The following is a 27964-nucleotide window of genomic DNA, read 5'->3' as shown; positions in this document are numbered from 1 at the left end:
TGTAAATCTATCCAAGGTTTTCCAAGTGCATCTTATTTCCTTTTAGCCCAAACTCGAGAGCATAAGGTGAATGTAAATCTATTTATTTATTCATTTATTTTAACCTTTCTTCTCCCAAATATCTGAACTGACAACTACAAGTGAGGCCACAGAGTCAGAAACACCCCAACCAAAAGTAAGCATTGCAAATATCTGCTAACAGGGGTCTCCATTCAGTGATGCACAGAAGACCTTGAATAGTGTTGCAATTCTGTTTTACCATCTTTAGGATCAATGTTTTGGTTTGAATGCCCTTAACATCACTGCTCTGAATGAGTTTTCATGAATTTGTTGTTTAATTTTATTGTTACAACGAGATTTTTAAAGTAGCAGGTAAAATGTCAACATTGTATCCGCCTCGCAAACTGGTAGATACCAAAACCGAGAAACAGAGAGATGAGAACAACTACTTCAAATTCTTGAGGGAAACAGGAATGTGATCCAATTAATCCGGCTCTGTGTCTTACATTCACCTAACATTTTATGTCAATGTTGTGTTTATGGCTTCTTTTTTCTGCACTCCATCTACAGTGGAGTGTTTCAGCTAACTTGTCTTCTAAAACCTCTAGCCTTTATGGGAAAACATTGTTAAGTATTTGGGGTCATGTTTCTGTAAGTGTTTGGGGAATAATTCTACCTTTAGCTCAATTTTTGGGTGTCAACTAACTCCAGAGGTGATACCTGGAGGAGCAAGCGCCATTCTGTTCACCAGGGTGTGGATAACTGTGCCTGTTTTCTGCCTTATAGTTATAAAGTTCTGTGAAACTGAGGAGAGCTTCAGATTCATGTCACAACTTTCTGTAGTTTTGCTGCACATGATTTTCACTCTGCAGAATGACCTTAGAAGATGTTTTTTATTTTTCATTTTTAAAATTGAAGACACTTACTAATGCTTTGTTTCATGATACCTGTCACAAACACTCCCGATTCAAACGTTAAAACCTTCTGCAGATGGATTTTGAATGACTTCTGTGTCCACGTTCACACACAGACATTTGAATACACCCTTTACTGTATGATCGTCAGAGGCTTTTAATGCTTCATTTGCCACTGCTGCTTTGTCAGGATTTTAAAGTTCAAACTTTTGAAATAGAGTTTTCCATTTTTCACTGAAGAACAGGAGCCCATTATTGCCTTGAACAGCAAAGAGACCAGCTGAATGTTAACGCATTACTCCACCCCGGAGACGACGGGTTCAGATCTTTGATGCAAATGTGGCGACTTTTATAAGCACGCGTTCATTGTGTGAGCCTTCACTGTCAACTGGAGACACGCGGAAGACGAGATCAAACATGAGAGCGTTCAAGGTGAAAATGCTTTTCGTACCTTGTTGTTTGCGTTAGAGAAAAGAAGCATGGAGGAGAAGAGTTCTAACTTTTCAACTGCTCTGGTATTTAAAAACAAAGGGAAAAGGTTTCAATGTCAAAGCTGTATTGTGGTATTTTAAATTCGACTTAAGTCAAAGCAAAATGAAAAAGGAGGTCAATTACAGGGCAAGAACAAGTATGGTTATGAAAGGTTTTGCAACCTGATTTATTAAATATATACAGCATCCAAAAAACTTAACAGACTGTTGTCTGTCTTGCTGTAGATAGTTGCAGTCTAGCTGAAACTGAACATTTCTGTTCCAAATTCAGTTTCTTTTATTCCTTCCATTAATATTCATGATTATCCTTTGTTGATCTAAGAAAACCAAGGTTATTACTCCAAGATACCAAACTATTCCTTATTTGAAAACTAAAAGACTGCAGCCAAGTAAATATTATCTTCACAGACTTCATTAGCCTGACTTTAACTTTCTGTGACTCCTAATGATGTGAGTCTGTGTTCACATTATCACTTCAGTTGGTTACATAGTGTGTTTGGTTTCAGCAGCAGTTTTTAAGCAAACCTTCTCTACTTTGCTGCTTGAATTTTATGACAGAAATCAGTTGTGTTCATTGGGTTTGTATGACCTTAACAATTCGCAGTGTGTATCTGATATCATTGTGGATTTTTGATAGTTACATGTTTTTTTCCTTCCCAACAGGTTTGCTTGATAGGAAACCACGCAAGTGTGCAGTGCACAGCTCAGACTGTAAAAACTAATACAGTTAAATAGCTGTTAGGGGACAGAATAAAAACCAACAGAGGTGAACACAATAAACACCTAAACTAGTTTTGGAATGCTAAACATGCCACTGCTACAGTACATTTAAATTATATGGACTTCAGGTCTTAGCAGAATGCATAATACTGTTAATAAAGTGAGAGCAAGTCACAGGGAGAGTGTGCAAGATTTTGTTCCTAGTTTAAGAATATTTAATCTTTAACATTTACCCATAATACAGCAGAAAATGAGTAGAGAGCATAATTTAAAATTCATGCTTCACCAACAATGATTGAGCTGTCATATTTAGAATCCAGTGGAAACTGATCTTTTTTTGCCACTGAAACATTACATATGCATTGTGTTTTAAAACAAAAGACTGAAATTATACTAGCAATGGTTTTAGTTTTCCCCTCAAATATATCAGTTAAACCTTTAAGCTGCAAAGTTTGCAAAGTCATTCTGGTTAATGACCAGTCTGGTTTGTGTGTTTCAGAGGCTCTGAAGGCCCTAAAGCAGAATTGGCAGACATAAGCCTGCAGAGTAAGACAATAGTGAAATCTGTAGATGGCAGATAAATAGTAGATAAATGTCCCTTTCTACCTCTATGAGGAGCAATTCTGCTTGTGATCCTATGGCACTCTACTTTTATATCACTCTAAAAATAATAAGGTGCACAAGGAGATTATCTTTATGGGGAAATTGGACAAATTTTAATCAGGTATTATGTGTGAATTTGCTAAATGTCATAAAACTATGACATTTAGTTTTAATAAAAATTAAAATCAAGAAACTGAAAACATGCTGATTTACAAATGTGCTGGATCAAACTGGGAATTTTGAAATTTGTTAATGTAGCCAGTGTTACAGATAATACCTGTGATGGGGTGAAACCAGACATCTTGAAGGCAGAGTGGACTAGAGGAACTTCAGCTTTCAGCAGCATCTCCACGTAGTGAGCTGTGCACCAGTAGACAGGAGGGATTCCTGATTCAGCCACTTCCTTAGAAAAATGGATCTGTCACAACAAAAACATCTTGATGTCATGACTTTTCTTGGTAATGATTTTGAAATAATGTTAGATCATACTTACACAACTGAGAAATATATATATATAAAAAAAAGCAAAAACAGTATTTGCAAGCTCTAATTTTTGTATTCAATGCTGCTATGCGGAAAAAGTCTTCTTAACAATCAGAAACAGCATGCAGTGTGCACAGCCATGTGCCGGTGTGCGTGTTAACAGTGTGCATTCATGCCCACATTTCTTCCATTTGTCTCTGCCTCTTAATTATTTGTGCCCTTTTAAATTTCCGTGATATCGATGAAATCGAACACTTTGTGAAGGCCAACCGCTGCGTGAGATATTCAGCAGTTGTATCTACATCAAATGCACTGAGAGCAAAAAAACACGTTCGGTCTAATCCCATTGTGCCGTAATTGACTTTGACGACAGACGATGAGATGATAGAGGCTGGTATAATGATAGCAAAGTTAATCTCAGCACCTCAGCTCTCCTCCGCAATTTTGAATGATTGAAACTAGACTTCATTGTAAACTTCTTCCCCTCAGCTGAACTCTTTCCCTCAATTATATTTACACAAGCTTTTTATTTCATATCCTGTTTTCCTGTTTTTCTTTCCTGCTGTCTCGCAGCCTAAACCTGAAAGTCATGAAAAAGATGATTTATCTCCTTTTGTTCGTGTTTTCATTTTCAAGTTTGTTTTTTCTTTTGTTGTTGGGATTAAATGAGGACAACACAGAGACAGCCTTTCAAGCTGTTTGAAATTTGAAGGAGCAGTGTCTTGTACACAGCTCATCCAGAGTACTAGGACTGAGGGGCAGGGACAGCATGGAGTACTATGTCCAGTAAAGCCACACATGACAATGTTTTAGATGGAAATTCACCACAGGGATCACTGTAGACAAAAATATGATTCTGTAATGTTTGAACTTCACTTCTGTAGGAGGTTTTTTTCCCCAAAGATTTATTTTGGTCCTGTATTATTTTTATGATAAGATAACAGCACAGGCAGGAACGAAGGGACCGAAAGCAGGAAATGGCCTTGGACAGAACTGAACCCAGGCTCAAAGGCAACCTAAAGTAGCCTTTTAGCATACGGGTCACCCAATTAAGCCACAGACAAATTAATGCCCAGATGCAGGGGTTGCTGAGGGAATAAAAGAACAACAAAAAAAGAGTTTGTCTTATCTTACTTAACAGACGTCATTTTCTTCTCAGTTCTTGCCAAAATGTAAATATTTTTAATCATAGTGTAAGTGATTTTCCTCTTTTTTGGAAGTGGGAGGAAAAGACTATAATGCCCGTTTTACATTTACTCCAAAAGCGGCCCCAAAACTTCTTGATACCATGTCAAAGAAGTCTTGAAAAATGTGTGAATTCTTGAAAAATATATACCAAGAAAGTCAAAATGTAAAGTTTGCAGCAGTTTACATAACACAGATCTAAAACATGTTCTATCAATTAAAAAGATCTAGGCTAATAAGTCTGTGTTAGGAATTGTTAGCCACAAACATGTTTCAGCTAATAGGTGTTCCAGTGTCTGTAGCTAAATGACCTAAATGTAAAGCGCACTACAGAATCTACACAGAAATTCAAGCATAGATAGGCTCAGAGATGATAAGAGGAATAAACCTCCCTACATGTAGACATTTATGTCAAAGTGGAGGGCATGTATTGGAAGAATGCAGGAAGCCAGACAGTGATCAGGCAAATTTTCTTGTGTCGGGTTGTTTAAACAAGCTGTCTGAAGCTAACTGGCTGTTCAATTTGACTGCAGTGCTTACAGACAGTCATAATGTAAATTGTAGTTCTGAAGGCATACAGCTGTGGCCTCACCCTTCCCTACCCTTACTTATCTGTCCTAAATTTAGCAAACACAACTCAGACCTGTGTTGTTGACTGGTACGAGGCTATGCTTTGTCCACACACACTTTTCTGACCCACTCCAGCAAACCAATCCAATTTTAAATGGATCCATCCATTTAAAATTAAACAACACCATATTGTATGAGTCACTTCCACACACTGATAACCTGCTGCAAACTTTCTGAATATCTTTCTCTACCTAAATTCCAAAAATTACCACTTACATCACCAGCTGCTTTTAGGTGACGGTCCGTTCATCTTATCCTGGGAATACACCAGGTGCTGGTCTGTGATAATCCATCTGCAGTGCGGTTTTGCTCAATTCTGGCTACAAATCGCAATGTTAGTGTTTCAGAACTGAAGTATTAAGTGGGAAAGGGGTGTTTTAGTTAGGAAATTCACTAGTTGCTCTTTGTGTCTGACTTCCTGATTAACTGCGTCCTTAACTGTTCCATCTAGTTGACCTGCTTAGAAAGCCACTACTGCCATGCTTCTATAATTTGCCGTGGCACATCAGTTGGATTTTGAAATAACTCTCCGTTACCTTTTAATGTTGTGGGGTTTTTTGTTTTTTTGTTGCATATTTTATTTTTTTATACATATTTTTTACATTTGTATTAAAAGCTCAGTTGTCTTGCCTGTTAGTGTCTACATTTAGTTTCCTAAATTGTACAGATTTATGCTTTTTAACTTATTTATGCTTATCTTTTTTTTCTTAAAATCAGGACCGAAAATGTTTTGTCACTGCTTTTCAACCAGAAAAGCACATTGAGTACATTTTAGATACAATTAGTGGTATTATGAAAGACTAAGTCCGGTTTTGACAAGTGAGGGGTGGCTAAGAGAAAAAAAGTGAAGGGCACTACATGCTCATATTGTAACAGTTTGTCAGTTATAAGGTAGATGTTTGATGTTTGTCAGATTTGTCAGATTTCCATATTTATGCACGGTCTATAGGCACCACTGGAGGGTAACCTAATTATTTACATTAAAATACTATTAAATATGTAATTGTACTCACTTTACCGTAGTTGTACTCACCGATGCATGTATCCTGGCTGGCCAGATGAAGGCAGAGGTGAGCAGGGAGGAGAGACTGACTAACAAACATAAAGACTTTTCCATGTTTCCGGCCATGATGAGGAACACTGTAGAGGCTAGCCAGTCATGACCTGGATAACCTTCCTGGTGAGTTACTGGTTTCAAAGTTAAAGATCCAAAAATGGCTAGTAAAAAATATACACAGATTTCAAAGTCTTAGACATGTTCAGCAAACATTGTGGTAACATGAGTATTTTTGACAAACACAAATAATTTTTTAATCAGAAATAAACAGAAATGCAAATAACTAACTAGATGTGCATTGTATTAACCACTTGTAAAGCTTAAATTAAGAGATTTTGTTTGTGTTTTAAAGGATCCATAAATATTGTCTCTGTGTCAGAAGACACGAGCGCTCATAATGGGTTGAATAAAGTGCAAAGCTAATACCAGTTTGATGTCAGCTGACACTGGTGCCAGTGAGTGTTATCTACAGAGTGAGTAACAGTCAATTAACCACGATACACCATCAGCTTTGTCACAGCTGAAAAAACAGACTGTGAAGACCCAGTTCTGTCTAGTGTCAGATTCTGAAGGTATTACATGAAAAAATCTTAACCCACAGCCACTGGCAAACTGATACAAACATATAATTCTTGTGATTTTTGTCTTAATAAGCAGGAGTAGCTGCTTTACATTGTGAACGCACATTGCACGGACACTGAGCAGCATACTTTAAAAAAAGAAAAACAGCAAACAGGATTTGCAATCAGGCTCCAAGGTTAAAGCTTCCTTTCATCAAGTACGTCTCGAGTGGTTTATTCAGGCTCTGCAGCATTACTCATTAAATTCAGTTCATTTAGACGTTTGATAATTTCATTCAAACCCTGCTGGCAGCAAATAACTGCGCTGATATGCGAGTCTCTGTCCTGTTCCAGGAGAACTGTGGGCCGATTAATCGGGAGTGAGAACACAAACTGGCTCGTCTCCAGAAAACAACCCCAGGCCTATCAACACTTGCTGCTTTTTATGTCTTTCTGTTGAGTTGCTCCCTTTGAACACTGTCACCGTTTAATTTTTCTTTAGGTTAAAATGTACACAGATTTATTTACATCTTCCCGCCGAAAGATTCTCTACATTTCTGCCACAAAGATATCACAGGAGAAAGTTTTAATGAGAAAAAAGACTAAATTAGCAAATTTCTTCATCTATTACATTGAAATCTATTACTTTTAGTTCATTTCCTGTGAACTCTACGGAAAAAAGCATGTACCTTCCCAGCATGTTAATTTTAAACTAATTAATCTTGTAAAATGATGTTAATTCTTCACACCAATGCCAGAAAAAAGACAACAGCAGCCTTGATCTGCTTTAAGAATCTACATTCTAATTTCTTAGTAATAGTTTTAAAGGGTACCTATGATCGTTTTCCTTATTTTTTGTCAGATATACACTGTTACTGTGGTGAACGGTCACTTTGAACACAGCCAAAGCTTCAAATAATGAGGTCAGTGTACAAATATTCCCACTGAGCCAAAAGCTCAGGCTTCGGATGGCTCTAAATGCTCCATTTCAGACAGTGTTTTTTTCTGTTCTTGGCTCTGTATCGTGGCAAAACTGGGGATTTTGCCATAATGCCTGGTCATCTCAGGCGCTCAGCTTGGTCTATGACCGTAGAAGCCCCTCCCTCCTGCTGTTCAATGCTGTTTGCAAAGGGGAGCCAATCAGAAGACAGGTGGCTTCACTGCTGAGGAGCTAAAATGTTTTTTTGTGACAGATCATAACCTGAATGACTCCAACAGCTTTCTAATTGCTTTTTTTTTAATGTATCATGCAAATCTATTCTAACAGAGTCCAAGAATAAAAACGTGAAGCTCAAAATAACCATAAAGCACCTCTTTAAATAACTACATTTATATTTAGTGCTTAACCTTTGAGCCAACACAGATAAGAAGTCATAAAGCTGTTAAAAAAACAAAAAAAAACAGTAATGCATTATTCTGAGCAAACTCTGTTCAGTGAGCAGATAGGGACAAACAACCGAAACCCAAAGTGTCTGTTTTGTAAGAACCCAAAGGTCTTACTTTTTAGACCAATTTCAAAATTGTTAATACAGAAACATATTCGTGTTTTGCCATGTTTTGACTGGATCCTGTAACAGACTGAAGAAATTGCCTTAGATTTGCATCTGAATGACAAGCATTTGAGTTCTTTATATCATTGTTAAGAAAAGGCAAAGACGGGACTCCTTTGTGGATACCCAGTTAAAAGAACTGGAGGATGGCTGTCTGCATTAAAGCTCAATAATGAGGACCAAATCCACAGAAACACAGAAACTTGACACTAACTGTGCATGCTGATAGTTCCATCGGCTTTGATTATCAGTTATAGATGTCAGCGAGTGCATGATGGGAAGAAACATCTTTTTTCAGCTTAGATGTGTGGAGTGGTTTGGCATTTATTTGTAGCCTGTTTTAAAGTCAGCAAGGCATGTTATTGGTGACAGTGAAAGTGTGAGGATTTGAAATGTGGTCAAATGGGTACAATCTGTCCCAATTTTGCCTTATCCTGTTAATGGAAATGTCTGGACAAATGTCTGTGCTTCACACCCTGGAGGACGGGGCTGTGGCCCCCCCACACTCCCTAGCAGATCGTTACATGGAGAAACCTTTGGAATACAAGCGCGCTGATCCACACAGGTATGCACACGGGTGTTCACTGCTCGTAGACCCAAATTACACCTTTCTTGGCTGCTACTTCGAAGCACATCTGTCCTGCGTGCTGCACAACAACATTGAATATTTAGTATTTACTGCTGTTTACACTTAGCTAGATTAATGCGATGGTGTTGTGTTTAGTATGTTGCTTTGTTTTTTGTTTTTTTTGTCTTTTTTTGCTTGTTTTCTATTCTTCTCTCAACAGGTGATCCAGGAGATTTTTATTTTTTTTCTCCCCCCCTTTCTCACTGTCCCTCTCCCCTTCTGTTTTTCCTTTCCTTCCTCTTTCTTTCTCCCTTTCCTATCTCTCACTCATGTCTGTCCCGTCTGTAACGTCTGAAAATAAAATATAATAAATAATAAAAACAAAGATCGACCAAATGGACCAATACGGCAATGCCACGATGATCCATTTGGCAAAGTAAATCCATTGGGTATCCTTGTTGGTCTTCAGACAACAATTCTGATGGCTAAAGAACCAAATGGGACAGGCGAAAAAAAAAAAAAAAAAAGGAAATGTCTGGACAACCTTGGTTTGAACTTCATTATTTAAAGAATATTTGGAGGTCACACAATCACCACTGTATTATTACACCTTGAGCCGCCTTAATTCTTTGTAGCACAGAATTAACAAACATTTCTCAGATTTTTGGGCCATACTGACATAAGAGCATGGCAGTTGCTGCAGATCTGCCCGGTACCAAACGACTCACGGACCGGTACCGGTCCGAGGCCCCGGGGGTTGGGGACCGCTGTTCTATGGGATTGAGGTCTGGTGACTGTGGAGGCTATTTGACAACAGCCAACTCATAGAATAGTCGCATAGAAGAAACCAGTTTCCAATGATCTAAGCTTACTGACATTAGTGCCATTATCAATCTGAAAAAACTCATCAGAAGATGAGCACACTGTGCTCATATAGGGACGGACAGCAGAAATACTGTTGCATTTAAACACATCAATACGCCACACCAGCAGGCTGAACCACTGATACAAGGCTTTCATGTTGTTTATGCCTAAAGCAGTCTGGCCATTCTCCTCTGACCTGTGGCATTATTAAGACAATTTTTTTTTTTTTTTTTTTGCTTTTTTGGACCATTCTCTGTAGACTCGGGAGATGGTTGTGTAGCAAAATCCCAGTAGATCAGCAGTGTCTGAAAATACTCAGTCCAGCCCATCTGGCATCAGCAACCACATTCAAAGGCACTTACAGTAAAGCCCCCTTTTCCCCCCATTCTGATGCTCACTTTGAACTTATGCAGATCCTCCTGATCATCTCTGCTCGGCACTGAATTGCTTAAACAAAAGAACTATATATTGTCTCTGTTTTCTATTCATAAATTTATGACAGCGGTTGAAAGCTTAAACTACAGTGTGAATACTTAAATACAATTATAATGCAACAGTGTGAGCTGGTTAGCTTAACCACTGGCTCAACCCTCAATGACAAATGCATGCTCTTTGATAGTGATTGACAGACAGACCTCATGCATTTGTAATGGATTCTGTAAAGATATCATTTTTAAACGGACAGCTATAAATAAATCAGTTACCCCAAAGACACGATTAACATTTTCATCTGCGATTACCTAATCACCATCAACGAAACCGAAAATCCTCGAAATAAAATACTAACTCAATCAACATCTATACCTTAGATTTAAAATGATTTCTTTTTACCTGAAAAAGTACTTCAGTTCTTTGGGTAAACGTTAGACCAAAGTTTTTGCAAATTTTTAAGTATATTAACTTTTTAATTCTTTTAGCTTAAATAGGTACACTGTGTTTTGTGTCAGAAACATTAGCATAAATCCGTTTACAGCTGCCATCTAAACACAAAGATAACCCAAAACGAGCTTCTTGCTGTCAACTCAAATGTCAGTCTGGTCTAGTACTGTAGCTTCTTTACAAACAAAATGTCAGCATTTTATATTTGTGAGGGCTCTTTATCTTCTCTCTGTGTTTTCATGTTTCAATTGTCTGCTTACAAAGGAAGCTATCTGGAGGAAAAAGGACGCCTGTCAGTTGATATTTGGGACAAAAGAAGGTTGAACTACTCACTGAGGAGCAGATGGAGCAAGATAATCTATATTGTGTTGATCAGAGCGTGAGACATGACACTCTCGGTTTCTTGTTCTTTCTTTTAAAAAGGGCGACTTGTGGCGTTCTCACACTAGACACTAGATAGCTGCTACTACAGTCACACACATATAGTGTTGCCTCAGTAGCCAGAGTGCCACAAAGAAAACGTTTGTGAAATCTTTAGAGTTGGCAAAACTTCTGTTTTGCTTATTTAAAATAATAGTGCATTATATACATACAGTGAACCTCTGCAGTAATTACTCTGCAGTAATCTGAATGCGTGGGTTGCAATGGTGCTCATCCATATAAATAAAGGCATACAAAGTCAGCTTAGAAAAAGGTTATGCTCAAGAAATACTGATGGGTATGAATTATGCCCAACGACAAACTGTTTACAGATGGAGGAAATTCAGGATGACTGCTCTCCTGAACAGTAGATGTCCTACAAAGACCATCGCTGTGAAACCTATAAAACTTGCTACAATCTTTGTTCATATGTTCATTATAAGAAAAACCCTGAATAAGAAGGGGGAAACTGCTGCTCTCTACAAAAATATTCATATACAGTGTAGAACGCTATGTCTGAAGAAGAAACATTGAAACCTAATTTCAGCATGATGTCAGGAACATCATGGAGGGGCAAGGCCATCATTTCACCAACCAAAGGTAAGCAGACTTTCGGTGATACACTGACACAAAACAGACACAAATAACTAAAAAAAAACATTCTTATTTTCCAAATTCGAGTTTTGAACTGACCAAATGCAAAAATAAAATGTTATGACAGAAGAACATTTGTCAGATGGGTGACTAACATTTACAGCCACAGTGTGTCCATTTACTGTGAATTCTTATTGTATGGTCTCTGTAAAGGATACTGAGTTCTGATGAAGTTTCAACTCTCTGCGTGGACAAGAAGATCTTCACATGCTTAATTAGCAGAGCTAGGTCATTTGCAGCTTCTTCTTTCAGCAGCCCAAGGTAAATCCCATACCTGTGAATATAAATGAAATGTATGAAACACACATCTTCAAGTGCAAACCTTTTATAGATCAGTCTTCCTTTGTTTTTTAAAGTAAGTTGGTCAAATTTCCAGGTGCTGTCAAAGTCGCACTAAATGCTCCACACATCCTCTGACCTTAACACCAGCTCAAACACCGAGAGCTTCATGGCACGGGTTTCCATTTCTGATCAGCTCCTGTATAATTCTTAATACTTTTAAGTGTCGCTGGGGTTCCTGCATTGTTAATTCTTATAGTGAACATGGCCAAAGCATCAAATAATGAGGTCTGTAACATGATGCTTGTGAGCTAAAGCTTCAACCGCACCTTGTTTCATTTTTTTTCTATTCTTGGCTCTATATTATGTCAGTGAGAAGGGATATCCTTAATATAGTGTACTGAGGTACAGCCGCCACATGTGTGCTGTTCAAACCTTCTGTTTGTAAGAAGCAACCAATTGGAAGAAAACTGGTTTAATGAATGCAGAGTTAAATTTTAACAAGAATTATCTGGAACTGTGAAACATGCAAAGCTATGCTGCTAGATTTCAAGAATAAAATCCTGTTGGAATAATAGCTCTGCTTTTACTACTTTACTTCTTTATTACTTTTCATCTGTTTCATACCTCTTCTTTTATTTCCCCATCATTTTAAATTACTGAAATGAAAACCTATAAAATGAACTGTGAAAATATTAATTTAAAAAAAAAAGATCATTTCTCAGCATGACCATTTTTCTTTCAGTTCCCAGAATCACTCATGAAAGTCACATTGCCCAATGGGATACTTTATATCAAACTCAGAAATAAAGCAACATTGAAGTCAAGTAAATACCCCAGAGGAGTCCTCAAAACTTTATTCAAGAAGCCCAGTGTCGCAAGTAAAAGATTAATTATAATTTCATGTTCAACAACTTTTAATCCTATAACACCCACCACTCTGCGGGTAATGTTTGCACTCTGTGTTGATACCGGAATAAAAAATGTGGCACTCTGTTCTCCTGGACAGGCACAGAAACTTTTCAGCTGCAGAGCCCCCTTCGGAGTAGGTGCTCAGAAAGAGTTATATTCACTGTGTAATGTAGCAGCGGGGTGTCGTTAAAGGCAGAAACAAGCAGTGTGAGAACAGTAACACAAGTCAGACGGTCTATTGTGGGAAAAATAAAGAACAGAACAAGTAGTTGCACAAGTACAGGGCAGCAATATCATGAAATTCCTGTCTATTCTGCAACATGTTTGTTTCAACAAAGTGCATTTTTAAACTCACCTATCTCTGTTGTTAAGATAAGGTTATTTTTACTTAAAGCTCCTCAGTAAAATTAGGGCCCACCTCCATCCACATGACTTTGAGAGAGTAATTTGAAACATTGTTACCTCTTAATTAGACTTTTGAAATTCTTTGGAGGTTGGCCCTAATCAGTCATCACAGCAGCTCGCTTTTTGACAGGTGCGCTCACATTCCACCTGTATTGGCTTCCAGTCCATTTCAGGATCAGCTTTTCACAACCATTTTGTGCCTTTCTACTTAGCTGAAGTCTTATAGCAGTGCACTTGTGCCAAAGCCCTGAAGTCTACAGACCAACTGATCTTGGATGTTCCTTGATCCAGGCTCTAAAACAGAGGCCACACTGCCTTTTCGATGTTAGCCTCTATATTTAGGGGCAACCTGCCCAGTCACTCAGTCATTATAAAACACAATTATAAACCTATTTAATTTCTCCAGCTTTCAGTTGAGCATGATTTCCTAGTTTTTATTGTGCAAGCACGGTTGTGTTTTCATTCTTGTTTAATTTGAGGATGTTTTATGTTTTTGTTCTGTATTTTAGTGCAAATTTATTGTTGATTTAGTGAGTGTTAATTATAGTATAGCATGTACTGCACTTCGGTCAGCTAAGGGTGTATTAATGTGCTGTAAAAAATAAAAACTGACTCAACTTATATATCTCACATCAGTCAGCTCTGACAATTTTCCTAATGTCTGCTAACAAAAGTGTCTCCAGCTGCTGAACTGAGAAACAAAAAAAACTTTCAGTCTTCTCCCTTTTTGACTTTTGTGCACATTTGCAGCTTTAATTCATGTTGCGAGTGGACGCCGAGGTGAATTCTAATGTTACGGCTTTGAGTTCACAAGCTTGTTGAAAAATGAAAGTGAGCTTTTACATTTTTTAGATGGCTTAAATATGCTATAGGTTAAAGCGGCAAAAGCCACCTTTTTATCTTTCTCTTGGTTTTTCCAAGTGATATTACGTTTGGGACAGCAAGACCAGATTACTGTTCATTTTTTTTAGAGTAGGTGCTAAGAATAAGCAACACCTTTGTGTACAGAGAGATAAGAAAGTGACACATACAATGAAAAGGTAGAGTGAAACAGTTGTTGTGTTTTAAACAGAGAAACCAGACCTTCAGTGATGTACTAGCTCATCCAGCTCCTAATCCATCACAATTCACAGGGTATTAACAAAGCGATAAATGTTACCTTGACCTTGAGCACAGTTTGGGTGAAGATCTGACTATTACTCTAGTAGGAGTAACAACTATTGTGAATTATCAACATAAGCTCATCAGTCCTTTGACCAGATGAGCTATAAACTTGCATATTGCTTATTCACAAACGAGTAGCTACAGAGGTTTGAGTTGGGGTAAGCAAAAGAAAACATGTATGAGTGTATTCATTTGGTCTATAATGGAGATATAAAAGCAGACAAATTCCTTAGCAGGTGTAGAGCAAAGGATTGGTTTGATGTTTTGAAAAATGAAAGATGGAAACAGTTCATACTTAATTTGAAAGTAACAGAAAATATACTCTCACTCTTCTAAGACTTTATTTTCCTTTGACTTTGCAGTGGCAAACAGAACTGCATAGTGATGGAGTCCCATAGCGAAGAAAACTAAAGGCAGATAAAGCCATTACTTTCACTGCCAAGCGGCTTATATGTAGATTGGTTCTGTTTGCCTGTTTGTTTGTCAGCAGGATTACTCAAAAAGTAATTGAAGGTTTGGCATGAAAATTTTTTACCAGTTTGGCTCATGTTAGGAGTGATTAACTTTTGGAGTCAATTCTGATGTGGATCTGAAAATCTTTAGAAGGCGTTTGTAGAGCAAGAAAGGAAAAACATGGATATTTTGCATCGTATCTCTATACCCACATTAAACTGAAAAAAGAAAAAAAAAGTGAGACATCGTTTTCTTGAAAAAAATATCACAAATCAATTGGAGACTCAATTTAAGCACTGTCAGTAGAAAATGTTTAGACTTGAGGGAGTGGGATCGCTCTTTTTTAACCTCCTATGAACCGAACTCTTTCATGGCATGAATTTTTAATTTCTCTTTGCTATTTGGACTGATTGGAACCTGATGAATGTAAAAACAAAGAATTATCTTTTTACCTGATTTTGCTCTACAATGGCTGGAAATCCACATCTGAGGACATTTGTTTTACATTTCGATAGAACAATGGCAGTATAATGTCCTCGTAACAGATATCAGGCCCTTATAGAGTTTAGTATTGTGCACAACCCAAAATGTGATGCCCACATTTGTTGAAGCCAGGTCATAGGAGGTTCAGGGTGGTAAGATTATGCAATTAACTTTCCGACGGCCACTTTAATGACTGAGCCTTGCTATTCTGTTAAAACCAAACCAACTTACATCTTCAACATCAGCTCTACTTTCTCTTTAGTGCTATTTCTCCAACGTCCGCATGCTTACATGCTTAACTGAGATGCTGAACACAGTAAACTTTATGCCTGCTGAACATCAGCATGCTATTATCATTGTAAGTCAAAGATGTCAGTGTTGAGCAGAAAAACACACCACTGCGTTAAAAGTGGTGATGCTTGTTTTCATGTGGAGCCCAGTGATGAAGACGCGGTTATTGAAACAATTGATTAGGACCATGTCAACATTCATCAGCGCCTAATTGAAGCAAAAGTAACTGCAAAAAGATTCAAACTGAGTGAGACACAGCTTCTAGTCTTTAACTATGCTTTCCCCATCCAATATGAAATGTAACTTTCTCCTCACATTCATTGTGAATGTAGACACTACAAAATCAAAATTAAGGTACATGCACGTTAGTCCCATCGCAGTGATTTAGACTCTTTTTAAGAGATACTTTGGGGTAGTTACTTCCATGGAGCTCACAGTTGAGTAATTCTAAGACTTTACTGAAATAGTTTATACGCAGCAGGCTCTCCTTCTGCTGTAAGAAGCCTAATTAAATAAGGGTTTATGAGCTAAAGAAAATCCCTTTACATACTTCAGACAGGTGTTGATTCCCAGCTGTTCCACAGATGATAATAAGGCATTCTTCACAGTCTTCTCCTCTGCTATAAAACAGGATGAAAAAAAGATGTGGTTGTTACGAAGCAATGCATTTCAATGAGAGGGTATATAAAAGAAGGTTTGGGTGGAAAACTACCTATACATTCCTAACAGCTTATATTATTCCAATGGGAAATGGAAAAACATGACAGCATATCATGAATTGCTACTTTTTAAGACACCAGAGATGTAATGTTGTGTCTGGGTAACTTTGTAGCTGGCAGTTTTACAACAGTCGTTTGGCTTTAATTGTGATGTTTGCGAGCTATTGTGACATCAAGGTGACTTGGGTAATATCAGTAAAAGTCAGCCATGGGTAATTTAACAGCAGCATTTTGAAAGTGTAGAGCAGCAGAGCAATAACTCAGGAGTTTAGGGCTGTGGCAGGGTTTTTGAAAAAAAGAAGTGAAAACTGAAGTGAGAATGCTCTTTATCTCAAGACCTTTTCTTTCTCTGTGAGTCACATGGTGAGGCTACAGCAACTGAAAATACGGGCCAGTTTTAGAGTCGTGAAAACAAAAACAGCTCGCATGCAATCAGCTCTCATGGGCTCTTACTTAGTGCCAGTATTTGTTCCAAAATCATTAAAAATATATTCGTCTTTGGAGTTGCAGTTGTCACTGCGCAGATAGAACGATAAATGAAGTAATAACAGTGGGAGGACTAACATTTTGTTTTGGAAGATGTTTCCACTGCTTCCTGGCTTTGGGGAATACCGATATTATTACATCTGTGCAAATGGATCCCCAGCTTCAGACAGTTTATGGGAGGATGATGAGAACATTTGAACAATTAATATGATGAGTATTATCCAGACACCATCAGTGGCAGGAAAAACTTCCAATTCAATTTACAGGCTAATGGTGCAGAAAAATGCACGGGAAATGATGATAACAGTAGCTGTAATCTACATATCAGAGTTATAATTCAACATTGTTGCCATCCAAATATCAAAGCTGACCAATGTGGATAAATCACAGGCCATCAAATCTTGGATTAATTGAGAAAAAATGGCTTTTGAAGAGGGCATGAATCTATGCCGGGATAGCTGGTTCTGTCATTTCTCTCACTCTTCTCTCCCTATATATTAAAATCTGTGAAAACCTCTAGCTGATGGCAATTACTGTCTAATGGAGATGAATCCTCTTCTTGTTGTATTTATTCCCTCCCTGCCCATTTCTCTCTCCTCAGCATTAAGCCACCAGAGTGTATTTTGCAGTTTTTAATAACTATAATCACAATCATTTAACAAGATACACTATGAAAGGTGGCACATCTGATTTATCTCTGAGATTAGTTATGACAATTTGTACTTCGTTTAGGTGTAGGTGTGAAGCTTATGAAGAGTAATATCATGAATCTGGAGCTCTGAGTTGATTTAGTTCCCAGACTCTGTGCAATCCCCTGTGCTTCAGAGAAATTAAAACAAAAGTAATATTAAAAATAAAGAAGCCTGAAAGTGTCAGGACTTAACGGAGTGAGAGGTAGTTATGAAACCCATTTAGAGATATGAGCATACATCATTTACGACAATATATCCAAGAATGTCTTCAGCTGTAAAAATAAAGGCAGGACCGAATTAAAAAGCTCAATTTAAAAAAAGCAAGAAAATTTTGATTAACCGTGAACTAAAAAATAATAAAAATAGAAAATAAAAAATGAATCACTGAACTCACGCTAACATGCTCAGAAATTTCCAAATATCTAAGTTTTCTGCTTTTCTAACTTTTCTAGACATCATTAGACAGAGAATGCAAAAGTCAGACACAACGGTATCAAACGTTTAACCTGACATGTCCGCGAGATTTCGGATTGCACCAGTGTGAGAACAACACAGCTAACGGTGTACATTCAGCAAGCGCGCTGCTTCCTGCCCACTCCATCCAGGCAGTGGGCTCACCTAAACCAGTATTTGCACTTGTGTGAACCTGTCTGAAGCAGGCTATTTGCCATGATAGATGTGAGGACACAGAAATGGAAAATTTCACAACCTGATTTTCTGAAACTCTAAGTTCACACGTGAAAAAGACTTTAAGAACCTCATGTTTCAAAAGCACCTCCTATATTTTAGTGCTAGAAACTAAGTACAGGGAGCCTACATCTCCTATGACTAACTGTCTGACAACCACTCAAACACTCATCAAGTCTGGGGATGGCAGCAGCACATTGGTTGTGACAGCCAGCAAATGTCAGACCGCCTACAAAGAGCACCTTTAAGCACCTTATAACTCTAATATGAACCTTACACGCAACAAGTGCTGCAGCAGGTCATTCAAACCCTGCTGCACTTGCTGGGATGTTTCTGCCGTGACATCTACCTAAAACACTGCCAGAAGAGGGAAATGCATCATGTGATTAATAACAATAATAAAAACAATTTCTTCTAACTAACCTCCATTTACAGTAACTTGCAGCATCTCAGAATGGGGGAAAGGGAATGCAATTTTGATGTTTTTCATGCAATACTTAAAAGCAGAGACTTAAAAAAGTTTGAGGATGTGGATTAAAAAATCCTTTTAAATTATTATTTTATCTGAGCAAGCATAGATCTCTGGAACATAAAAAGATGCTCCTCGTGGGATGCAGTAACCCAATTTCAACAGGAAGCTGAGATAAATGAGATTGCTGGACAGCTGCCTTCAGGAGTCAGGGCCATGGCAGGTGATGAGATACAACTCTGAACGGTGAACTGAAAGCAGTTAACACTTGGCAAATGAGCCTGCTCTCTCCATACAATGGGAGCGTCAAGCTGGGCAGAGTGGCTTTGACTAGTCAATGCTAAACACCACTGGGCATTTTTCCATGTCACATGCAGACAATTACACACAAATGTAACCGGCAGATTGCAGAATTCAACAAGAGTCCTGACTGCTATCTGGTCTCCTTTATGGGCTGTTGTAACTGAAGCAGAAGCTGTATTTAGTCAATGTTTATACAGAACCAAGCCTTACAATGCAGAACCCATCTTAAAATATCTTCAGGCTCTTATCTGTCCAATTAATTTGAAGCATTACATAAATTAACTGAAATTTAATTTGTCATAGGTACACAAAAACTGTATCTACAGTATCACCAGTGAGAAAATATTTGCCCAAAAATACAGATTTAAGATTATTTTTACCCTGGAAGCTGTTGCCGTTACTGAATTCACCCATAGTATGTATTTTTATATAAAAATCCTGAACAGAAATCTATGCCTCTCTCTTATAATGTAACTCTGACAGATGTGAATTCCAGGTCAAAGTGTGTCAAAAACATCACAAAGTTCAAGCCTGCAATCTCTCCAAAAGAAAAGGACTTAAAAATATTAGCATCAACAATCTGACATGTAAAATGTGGGTGGACTATTTTCCACAACAGCTCTGTGTTAAAGAAATTATGCAAATAAGATTGTGACTGATCCTAAAAATGAAGTATTACAAAAATGTGAGGCAATATGAAAGAAAGAAAGCGGAAGTGCAAACAACTCTGATGTGTGTTTGTGAATTTAGATAAATAAATCATCAAAACAAAAACCCAGAATTAAGGTTCTTCATCAGTCCCCAGAGAAGTGAGGCCTTTTTGCTGACAGACACAGCACTACAGACAGATGCTGCCTTTTATTAGCTGTCTCCCTGCCACAAATGACTGTCTACTAATTCATAGATCCAAGTGAATGCTTTTACTCTCATGAATTATCTTGACAGCTTTTCTTTAGAAGCTCAGACATATTCGGGATGATGTTACTTATAAAGTCTGTCAAATTTGAACACGGTTTCAAAACTTTTTATTGCATGACACACCACGCGCATGAAGAATGTTCATTCTTATGGCAATTACAGTTAAATTCCAAACTGTACAAGTCAAACCGTCCAAATCTATACTGTAGGTTTAACCACACTCTAAATTATTTTAATTAGGTACATACACCCTTACTGCTTCAACAGGAATTTAGAGGGTAAGCGGCAGCCAGGTGCTGCTGATTAAATGTAATTGATTCACTGATCATCAGCAAGTGTGAGCACCTCTGTAAAAGCAAAGTTTTAACAGGTTGCTGATCATTCAGGTGATGCAATGCCAAAAGTGGATGTCCCAGAATTTTCACCCAAGGCCCAAACTATGCTCTGAGAAAAAAAGCTCCGACTTGTTCTCTAAAAAGAACATGGCAGGACAGTTTAGGAAAAAAATGGCACGTGTTTGTTAACGTGCTTGGAAACATTCATACCCTGTGCAAAAAGCAAGTGCATGTATGACCTTAAGAGAACTGTGCATGAATGAATGCTTGCAAACCTCAATGAACAGAAGCAACATTGTAAAGAAGAATGAGTTAAAAATTCTCCATAACCATGTGAGAGACTGATGAAGTCATACAGAAAATAAGTATTTCAAAGATCATACAAGCTACTAAATCATAGGGAATCATGGGTTTTACTTCATAGAGTATAGAGCAGTCATTCTCAAACTGTGGTACGCGTACCACTGGTGGTACGTGGGCTCCCTCTACTGGTACGCGGGAAAAATGTAAACGTTTAGCTCTGCTATCACTTGAAGACAGAAAACTAAACAGTAGTGACGTTTACAGGGTTACTGAAGTTGGGCTAGCTCGTATATAATGATGTGCTATGCATTGGCTAGCTACACAGCTATAGTTAGCATAATATAAACACGCTGAAGCTGGAAGATGAACGCCAACTTTTTTCCACTCAATGGTTAGAGACAAATGCATGGCAGGATCCTGCAGACGGACCAAACTTCAGTCAGGAGAACAACTGAGATAATCCATCCACAATACGAGGTTAGTCATTAATTTACTGCTGCATGGGCTGGGCTGTAGCTACATCGTAAGGTTTTAAAAACTGAGCTTTAACAGTGGTAATAAAAACCGAGAGAGGCCGACAGTGATCACTGCCTTTTTTAGGAGCTTGTACAGATTAAACAGAACAAGATACAAAGCATTAAAACATGTTAACCCATATGGAAAAGATCTATATAAATCTTATAAAGTTTGTATCTGTCTTGTGTGAAACTTGTATGAAAAGCATATAAGTGTGAAAACAGATATAAGATCCCTTGAAAAATTATATAATGAAACTTGTATGTTTTGGATACTTACTAAAAGAATATATGAAAGTAATGAGAAAGTGGCCACTTACATGAGTAAATCATGTAAGCCTTATATGAAATAGTAAAAACTTATATGTGATTACTCATGAAAGTGGCCACTTTCATGAGTAATCACATATAAGTTTTTACTATTTCTTTTCCATATGGGAAAAACACAACAACCTTAATAAACTATTAGTTTGGGCCCGGAAACAGGGTTCATACGTCATTACTTAAAGACTGGATATCCCACCTGCTGTGAATGTTTTAATGCAGTACAGTTGTTATTATTGTCACTTGTCACATCCTGTTTATGACAGTTACAATAAATAACATTCATATAAGAAATAAAATTGTCTAGTGTAAACTGTATATGGTGTTAAATAAGCCTATACTACTGTAACTTAATGTCGGTCATAAGGGTGGTACTTCAAGAGCCACATGTTTTATGAGGTGGTACTCATTGTGAGAAGTTTGAGAACTACTGGTATAGAGCATAGAGTCCTATGAAAACTTTCTTTTTCACATGATTCTCACTCCTGGAAAACCTCAAGCTTCTACCAAGTCATTTCTTCTAAACTGCAGCTTAAAACCTTACTGTCACTGGGTAAAATATGAAGCTATTTACTCAAATAGTGCAGTGTCTTGTGCCTTTATATTCTTCCATATAATCAATTTTATTTTATATATCTTCTGTTTATCTTCTATTTTAAATCCTGCATTGTTTTATACCACCTGTGTGTCCTTATATCTTTTTTTTTATGTCCCTTGAAAAGCACTTGAAATAAGCAACATGATCTTGGTTTTATATGTTGAGTAATCATTAGAGAAGACCACAGTGAAATGGTTTTCATTCACATTTTAGCAGCAGTGTGCTTTATATCTGATCACCTCCCAGTAATTTAGATTTAGCCATTCAAGACTAAAATTCAAAGGATACTTTTGGCAACACCTGGGTTGTGGGTGTATCCAAATGCTCCAAAAAGCTCTTATGTCGTCATATCTTCTGGTAATTATGAACAGACAAATTGTGCATTGTTTGTGTATTGACAAAGAGGTGGGAAAATTACTTCTAGAAAATGTGTATGAAAGAAAGATTATTGATATTATGTCCTTAGAAAAACAAATAAAAAACGAAACCATAATAAACATGTCAGTGTCAGACATCAGAATATTACAAAGTTCAAAATGTTGTTCTACAATGAAATCTTGTGTTTTTACAGGTGTTCTGGGCCACAGAAAATTTCAAACAACGATTCAGAAAATCTCTTTACTGTAAAAATAATCAGCACTTGTCCGAAATTTTCTGGAGTGCAGATTAATAGCTAATGCACTGTTAATGTTATTTCAGTATTTCACACCCACTTCTTTTAAGTGCCCTTGCTGGATATAATTGAGCCACATTTAGCTAAGTAGAGGGAAATTAAATTTACTGTTAAACAATGACTGTGGTTAAAATACAACTATGATTAATGGAGTATGCATTCAGTATGGAAAGCCAAACTGTACGCTTTTGTTAAACCTGCCAAAAATAAAGCATCCATAATATTCTGACCTGCCTCTGATAATATTTTTCAGCTTTAGCAATAAAAAAAAATTACAATGCGTATTAACAGTTGCCTGCACATAATATAATAAATGTATTACAGAGGTTATAGTGCATGCTGTCATCATATGGGAAACTGGCTATTGCCATAAACAAAGCATACGCATAAAAATCAATTTGGCTGCAGAAGAAAGTCAAATGTGTTTGAGTAACACAATAATGGGTGGCAGGCCTGTGTGTTTGTGTTATTATTGCGAGACCTATGGACAGAAGTCTCCCACAGAGAAATACAAGCCTCGTTTGACTGAGCAGATTATTGAAGAAAAAAGTTTTACCATTTGATCTTTACAGACACAGCTCTCCCCACCTGCACTCCCCTATTCTGTAGTTCATGTGGCATGAGAAAGGAACAACAAGGAGCACACACACCTGCATTCACAACAAATAGCATTTTGATACCACAAAGCATTTGCCAGACTATATTGTCCATGAAATGTCCAAGATGATTTCCAGGACAAGAGACTGCGATTCACTTTCTTTTTTTTAAACCACTAAGTTCAACCTACAGAAAAAGAAAGTTTTCAAAGAACTCGATGAACTCCTGTTCATTGTTACTGCTTTCATTGGAATTAGGAGTGCAAGCAGCAGCCAGTTGCTGCTAATCAAATGCACCTGATTAAGTGTGAACACCTCTGTAAAGCAAACGTTTTGGCAGTTTGTTGGTCTAGAGCGTTCAGCTGTGTTAACACAGTGCTATGATTTTCTTGGGAGTGGATGCCAAAAACAAAATCCAAGAGACTCTAAAGGCCTCAGTTAGCATGTTAAATGTTAAAAAAAAAATTCAAAGGTCAAAAAAAGACATGCTCTCAAGCATGGTGGTGGAAAAGCCCATTTATCCATCAGATGTCTGAAATTTTGTTGTGCAACAGCAACAATGATCCAAGCACAGCAACAGTAAATCTACAATGACTGAAAAAGAAAAGAATTAAGGTTATGCAATAGACCAGTCAACGTCCAGACCCCAAACCCACTGAAATGCTTTGTTAGTTCTGCATAAAAACATGTAGCTGTTAACCTCAATCAACCTAAAGCAATGTCGTAAAGAAGAATCGGCCAAAATGTCTCCACGACAATTGATATTGTACCTCCCCACCCTTCTATTCATGTACAGGCAAGGAATACGGCAGGGGAGCAGCAGCGAGAGCCAGCACAGACAGTAGCAATGACAGGGTCATGCAGAGAATAAAAAGGAGGAGCAGACATGGAGGTGCACTTCAGACTGGCTTGTAGATGCACAACAACTGTGGGTTGATTAAGCAGCTTAAATAGTGCACCCTATATGAGACTTGGCCGAATATTCAACAAAGGGTATCAGCAAAACCATCAGCTGATCTGCTGGGAATCACTGACTTAGTGGCCTGTCTGAACTAATTGCATCTTAATTAAAACCTCTAACCCGTGCAAAACAATGGCCGAGTGAGTTTAAAAAAAACAAAACACATAAACAACAATGCTGAACAATGCAAATCAGAAATGTGGTAAATCTGCTTCCGTAATGAACAGCTGCTTGTTTTTAATTTATATTGAGTGTGTGAGCCATTCATGCTTTTTCCCCACACCCTAATTTCTATAGAACTGGACCTCTGTTTAATTTTAAATTGCTGAGTCTTGGAGTCTTTCTGAGTCTTTCTCTGCACTTGTTTCGAGTGCTTGAACAAATGACACACTATTATAATTATACCAATGTTTACTAAGTGCCAGATGATTGCATTATTTCAGCAGAGCCATACAGTCACTGATGAAATTCAAACTGATATCCTTCCACCAATTAGTATGGTAAATATGATGTTAAACTTAGTACAACTTTGCAATGCGTCTTTGAGGTGAAGGTCATGAATGACCTATGATTTGACTTAACTTGATTTTATAAAAAACATGTAAACTGGAACAAATAAATATGCTAATTGGACACTTATTGCACATTACCTTTAGGGACTTTCTAGGTAGAAAGATGTTGCGGCATTTAGTTATTAGCATTATGCCTTTTTGACTGCTATCAGTCAGCTTGTTTAGCCTACTGGCTACTAAATACTCCAACCTGCTAAGATCATTCACTCATTCGATCTGAGACACATAATACATTTTAGCATGTGGTGGAAAAAGCTGCTCTTAAGGGCAGAAAGAATTGTTTCCAGGGATCTCTATTTTTATCCTGCCTTCCAGCTTGGGGTGCAGGATCCTTTGTGTAATCCATGCTTACATGTGTATTTTACACACAGACAATGTGAAAAATACAACACATTGCTATGGATTAGTACTGAAAGTGCTAATTGCACTAACAAATTTAGATGAAAAAATAACACCAACTAAATAGGCATAAGCATGTCTGTTAACAAAAAACCCCAACGCTTTAGCCAACTGGGGTTTTTCAACTACCTCAGGGACAAAGCTTTACCAAAATCTTCCAACTCAGACCCTGTGACAAGTGGAAAATTTGGAGTTTCTTAAAATATAATATTTAGTCTATTCCATCTCTAAACTGTTTTATTTACACTTACTCTACACTCCTCCTATCATGAAAACCACGTTTTTATGCCTGACATACTACAGTACTACACTCCCACCAGATGAGCTCATGCAGCCTGTCACGAACCGGGACATACAACCATGACAAAACAGGAGATGCACACACAAATGCCAATTAAAAAGACTATTTATTTTAAATTAAAGAAACAAGAGAAAAACCTAAACTAACCATGTGTACAGTCAATGGCTGTGGCTTAAGTGAGTGCATGCTTGAAGAGACTGTGTACACAATGCTGTTTAGTGCAAAAACCCAAACTATAATCCAGAATGTTTCTCAGGGAGGAGAGCCACTACACAGTTGGGTTCTGAGGGCCTTTATAGTGCACTGATGAGCCCAGGTATTGCCAATGCCACTGATGGAAATGAGCCACAGCAGCTCTCCAGCACCTACAAATGAGACCTGCCCACACCAACAAGCAAGAAGGGTGACCAGGTGGCGAGCATCGCCACACTTTCCAATCCAATAAACTACCATTGCAGTTAGTAGTAAGTGGTTGATTAGTGCGGCAACAACAAAAACACACTGAATGTCTTTTTAAAATACACAAAATGTCTTATTTTACATTCTATCGAAGTTCCTGCTGGAAAGTGCTGTACTGTACAAGATGCTTCCCTCACCGCAAACTCAGGTTTACTGCTGGATAAATTTTATTTCCACATTAGTTAACTCAACAACCAAGACAGAGCACTGATAGGTTTCCTCATCTCTCCACCCAAGTGTTTTAGAGACAATATGTGCACTGGTCTAATGATGTTTATGACTCCCAGAGTAGACATACAATCTCATCATCATTTAAAACTTAATAGCCAATGCGTGTGTGTTTTCTTTAGTTGAACAATCAGATCTTGGTCTTTTGTAACCAGTCATGACAAAAAAGGGACGTCTTTTTTGCCATGTCTGGTCACAAAAGACCAAGATGGTGCTTTTATACCGTCTATACACAGTTATCACCAGCTTTGGTTCCTATCCTCAGGGCTAGTTTAATCGCCAGGGTTCAGTTCACCAAGACTATTAACAAACCAGATCTCCACATTGAAGCACAAGCAGGCTTCAGTTCAGCTGACTGAGCCAACAGGCCCTTTCAGAAGCGACTGGAGTAGAAGGCAATAACAACCCACAACAGAAAACAAAGTGTCAAGTTCAAACTTACATGAAATACACTGCACTAAAGGTGTTAATTAGGTGTTAAAACATTTATACACAGTGTGTACTGTATATGCTTTGGAGTGTAACCAACATTTACCTTTACATAATTTTCATAACCCAGAAATAAAGTAAACAGAGCAGAGCACAGAGGTTCGGTATGTCTGTCTTCACTGATCCACAAAGTGCCCTTTAGTTATTTTCCTTGACTAAACTGTAAGAATGGAGGGTTGGGGGGGGGGGTATTGCTCTTCTTACTGACCTTTGTACGGAGCTGGAGAGAAGAAGCACTCTGAAGCAGAATTGGATAGATGGGCTACAACTTTCTCCAGAAGGTCAGCCAGCACTGAGGAGAAAAATCAGGCACATAAAAAATCATAAGATAGCAGGTCTGCATTAACTATTGCGTTCAAAGGAAATCCAATTTAAACAGTCAAATGTCAGCTTTCAACTATTTTTAGATTGTTGGTTCCATCCTGTTTTCTACGCTATTAAGCAGCTGTAAGTGGATTGGACAGATACTTTCCATGTAAGACGTACAGTGTGCTCAGCTGGCATAAAGTCATTAGCATTATAAATACTAATAAAAGATAATATATAATAGAAGTTTAAAAACAAACCTGCTTCACTTCTAGGATAAGGATGTCTCTGACAAAGTAAATTATAGCTCAGCGAAAAAATTACATGCACTGTAATACAACACAAAAAATGTACATCTTGTATCAACTGTGGATTCACTGGCCCCGACTGTCACTCAGTAAACTGTGTCAGCATGGCTTTTAGTGTCACTTAACACGTCTGCGCAAAGAACCACCCACAGTCACTGAAGATCTAATTGTGGAAATAAGAGAGGAAGAGCGTGGTGAGGTAGGAAGAAACAGCAAATAAAGACGATACAAAACCAACCTTCTACAGGCCAAAGAGTTTAACCTATTGTTTTAACTCATAGTAGGCCAAATGAATAGACTGGTTTGTTTTAGTCTGTTTTGTGGCCAAAGAACTCCTGTCTTTTCAATGCGCTTTGTGCTGGCACACCACAGCACACATCACAGTTCAGGCGTTTTCTGCCAAATGCTCAGCCTCAGATGCCTCAGGATGTTACAGTAGAAGTCTGCATTTACAGGCTGACCCAGAGGGACAAATGCATGGTGCACAACCTTGTGAAAGTCAAAGATTAGTATGCACCACATTGCTGATCTGATGTGCCAACTTTGACATTGTAAACTCCTGTTCGATCCAAAACTCACCACCAGTTATGACCCTTGCCATGAAGTCAAGTCAGTTTGAAAGCTGATGCTCTGCGTAGGTTTGCCATCCGAGGTGAACGTGCATGTGCAGAAATGCAAGCAGTCAAAGATTGGGCTAAAGCATTGGAAGTCATCCAGAGGTGCACAGGACCATAACCTTGTAGAGGATGTTGACCAAA

At 37.9% G+C, this 27964-nt stretch overlaps 1 protein-coding gene across 3 annotated transcripts in view; it reads right to left on the bottom strand.

Annotated features, from left to right (window-relative positions):
• tbc1d32 (TBC1 domain family, member 32) overlaps positions 1 to 27964 on the bottom strand; it is a 95650-nt gene that overhangs the window by 16519 nt on the left and 51167 nt on the right. For 2 of the 3 annotated variants that reach the window (XM_004550653.3, XM_004550654.3), the window contains exons 28-32: positions 26801 to 26884; positions 16116 to 16185; positions 11737 to 11852; positions 6060 to 6214; positions 3006 to 3146 (exon numbers count right to left, since the gene is read on the bottom strand). In XM_004550653.3, the coding sequence (XP_004550710.3) occupies positions 3006 to 3146; positions 6060 to 6214; positions 11737 to 11852; positions 16116 to 16185; positions 26801 to 26884 (566 nt within the window). The remainder of the gene's footprint in view (positions 1 to 3005; positions 3147 to 6059; positions 6215 to 11736; positions 11853 to 16115; positions 16186 to 26800; positions 26885 to 27964) is intronic. The other variant, XM_004550656.3, reaches the window with a different exon arrangement.

This window comes from Maylandia zebra, linkage group LG15 (assembly GCF_041146795.1).
Source record: "Maylandia zebra isolate NMK-2024a linkage group LG15, Mzebra_GT3a, whole genome shotgun sequence".
NCBI lineage: Eukaryota > Metazoa > Chordata > Actinopteri > Cichliformes > Cichlidae > Maylandia > Maylandia zebra.
Note: the sequence above shows the minus strand (reverse complement) of the source record. Positions and strands in the feature narration are given on the sequence as shown.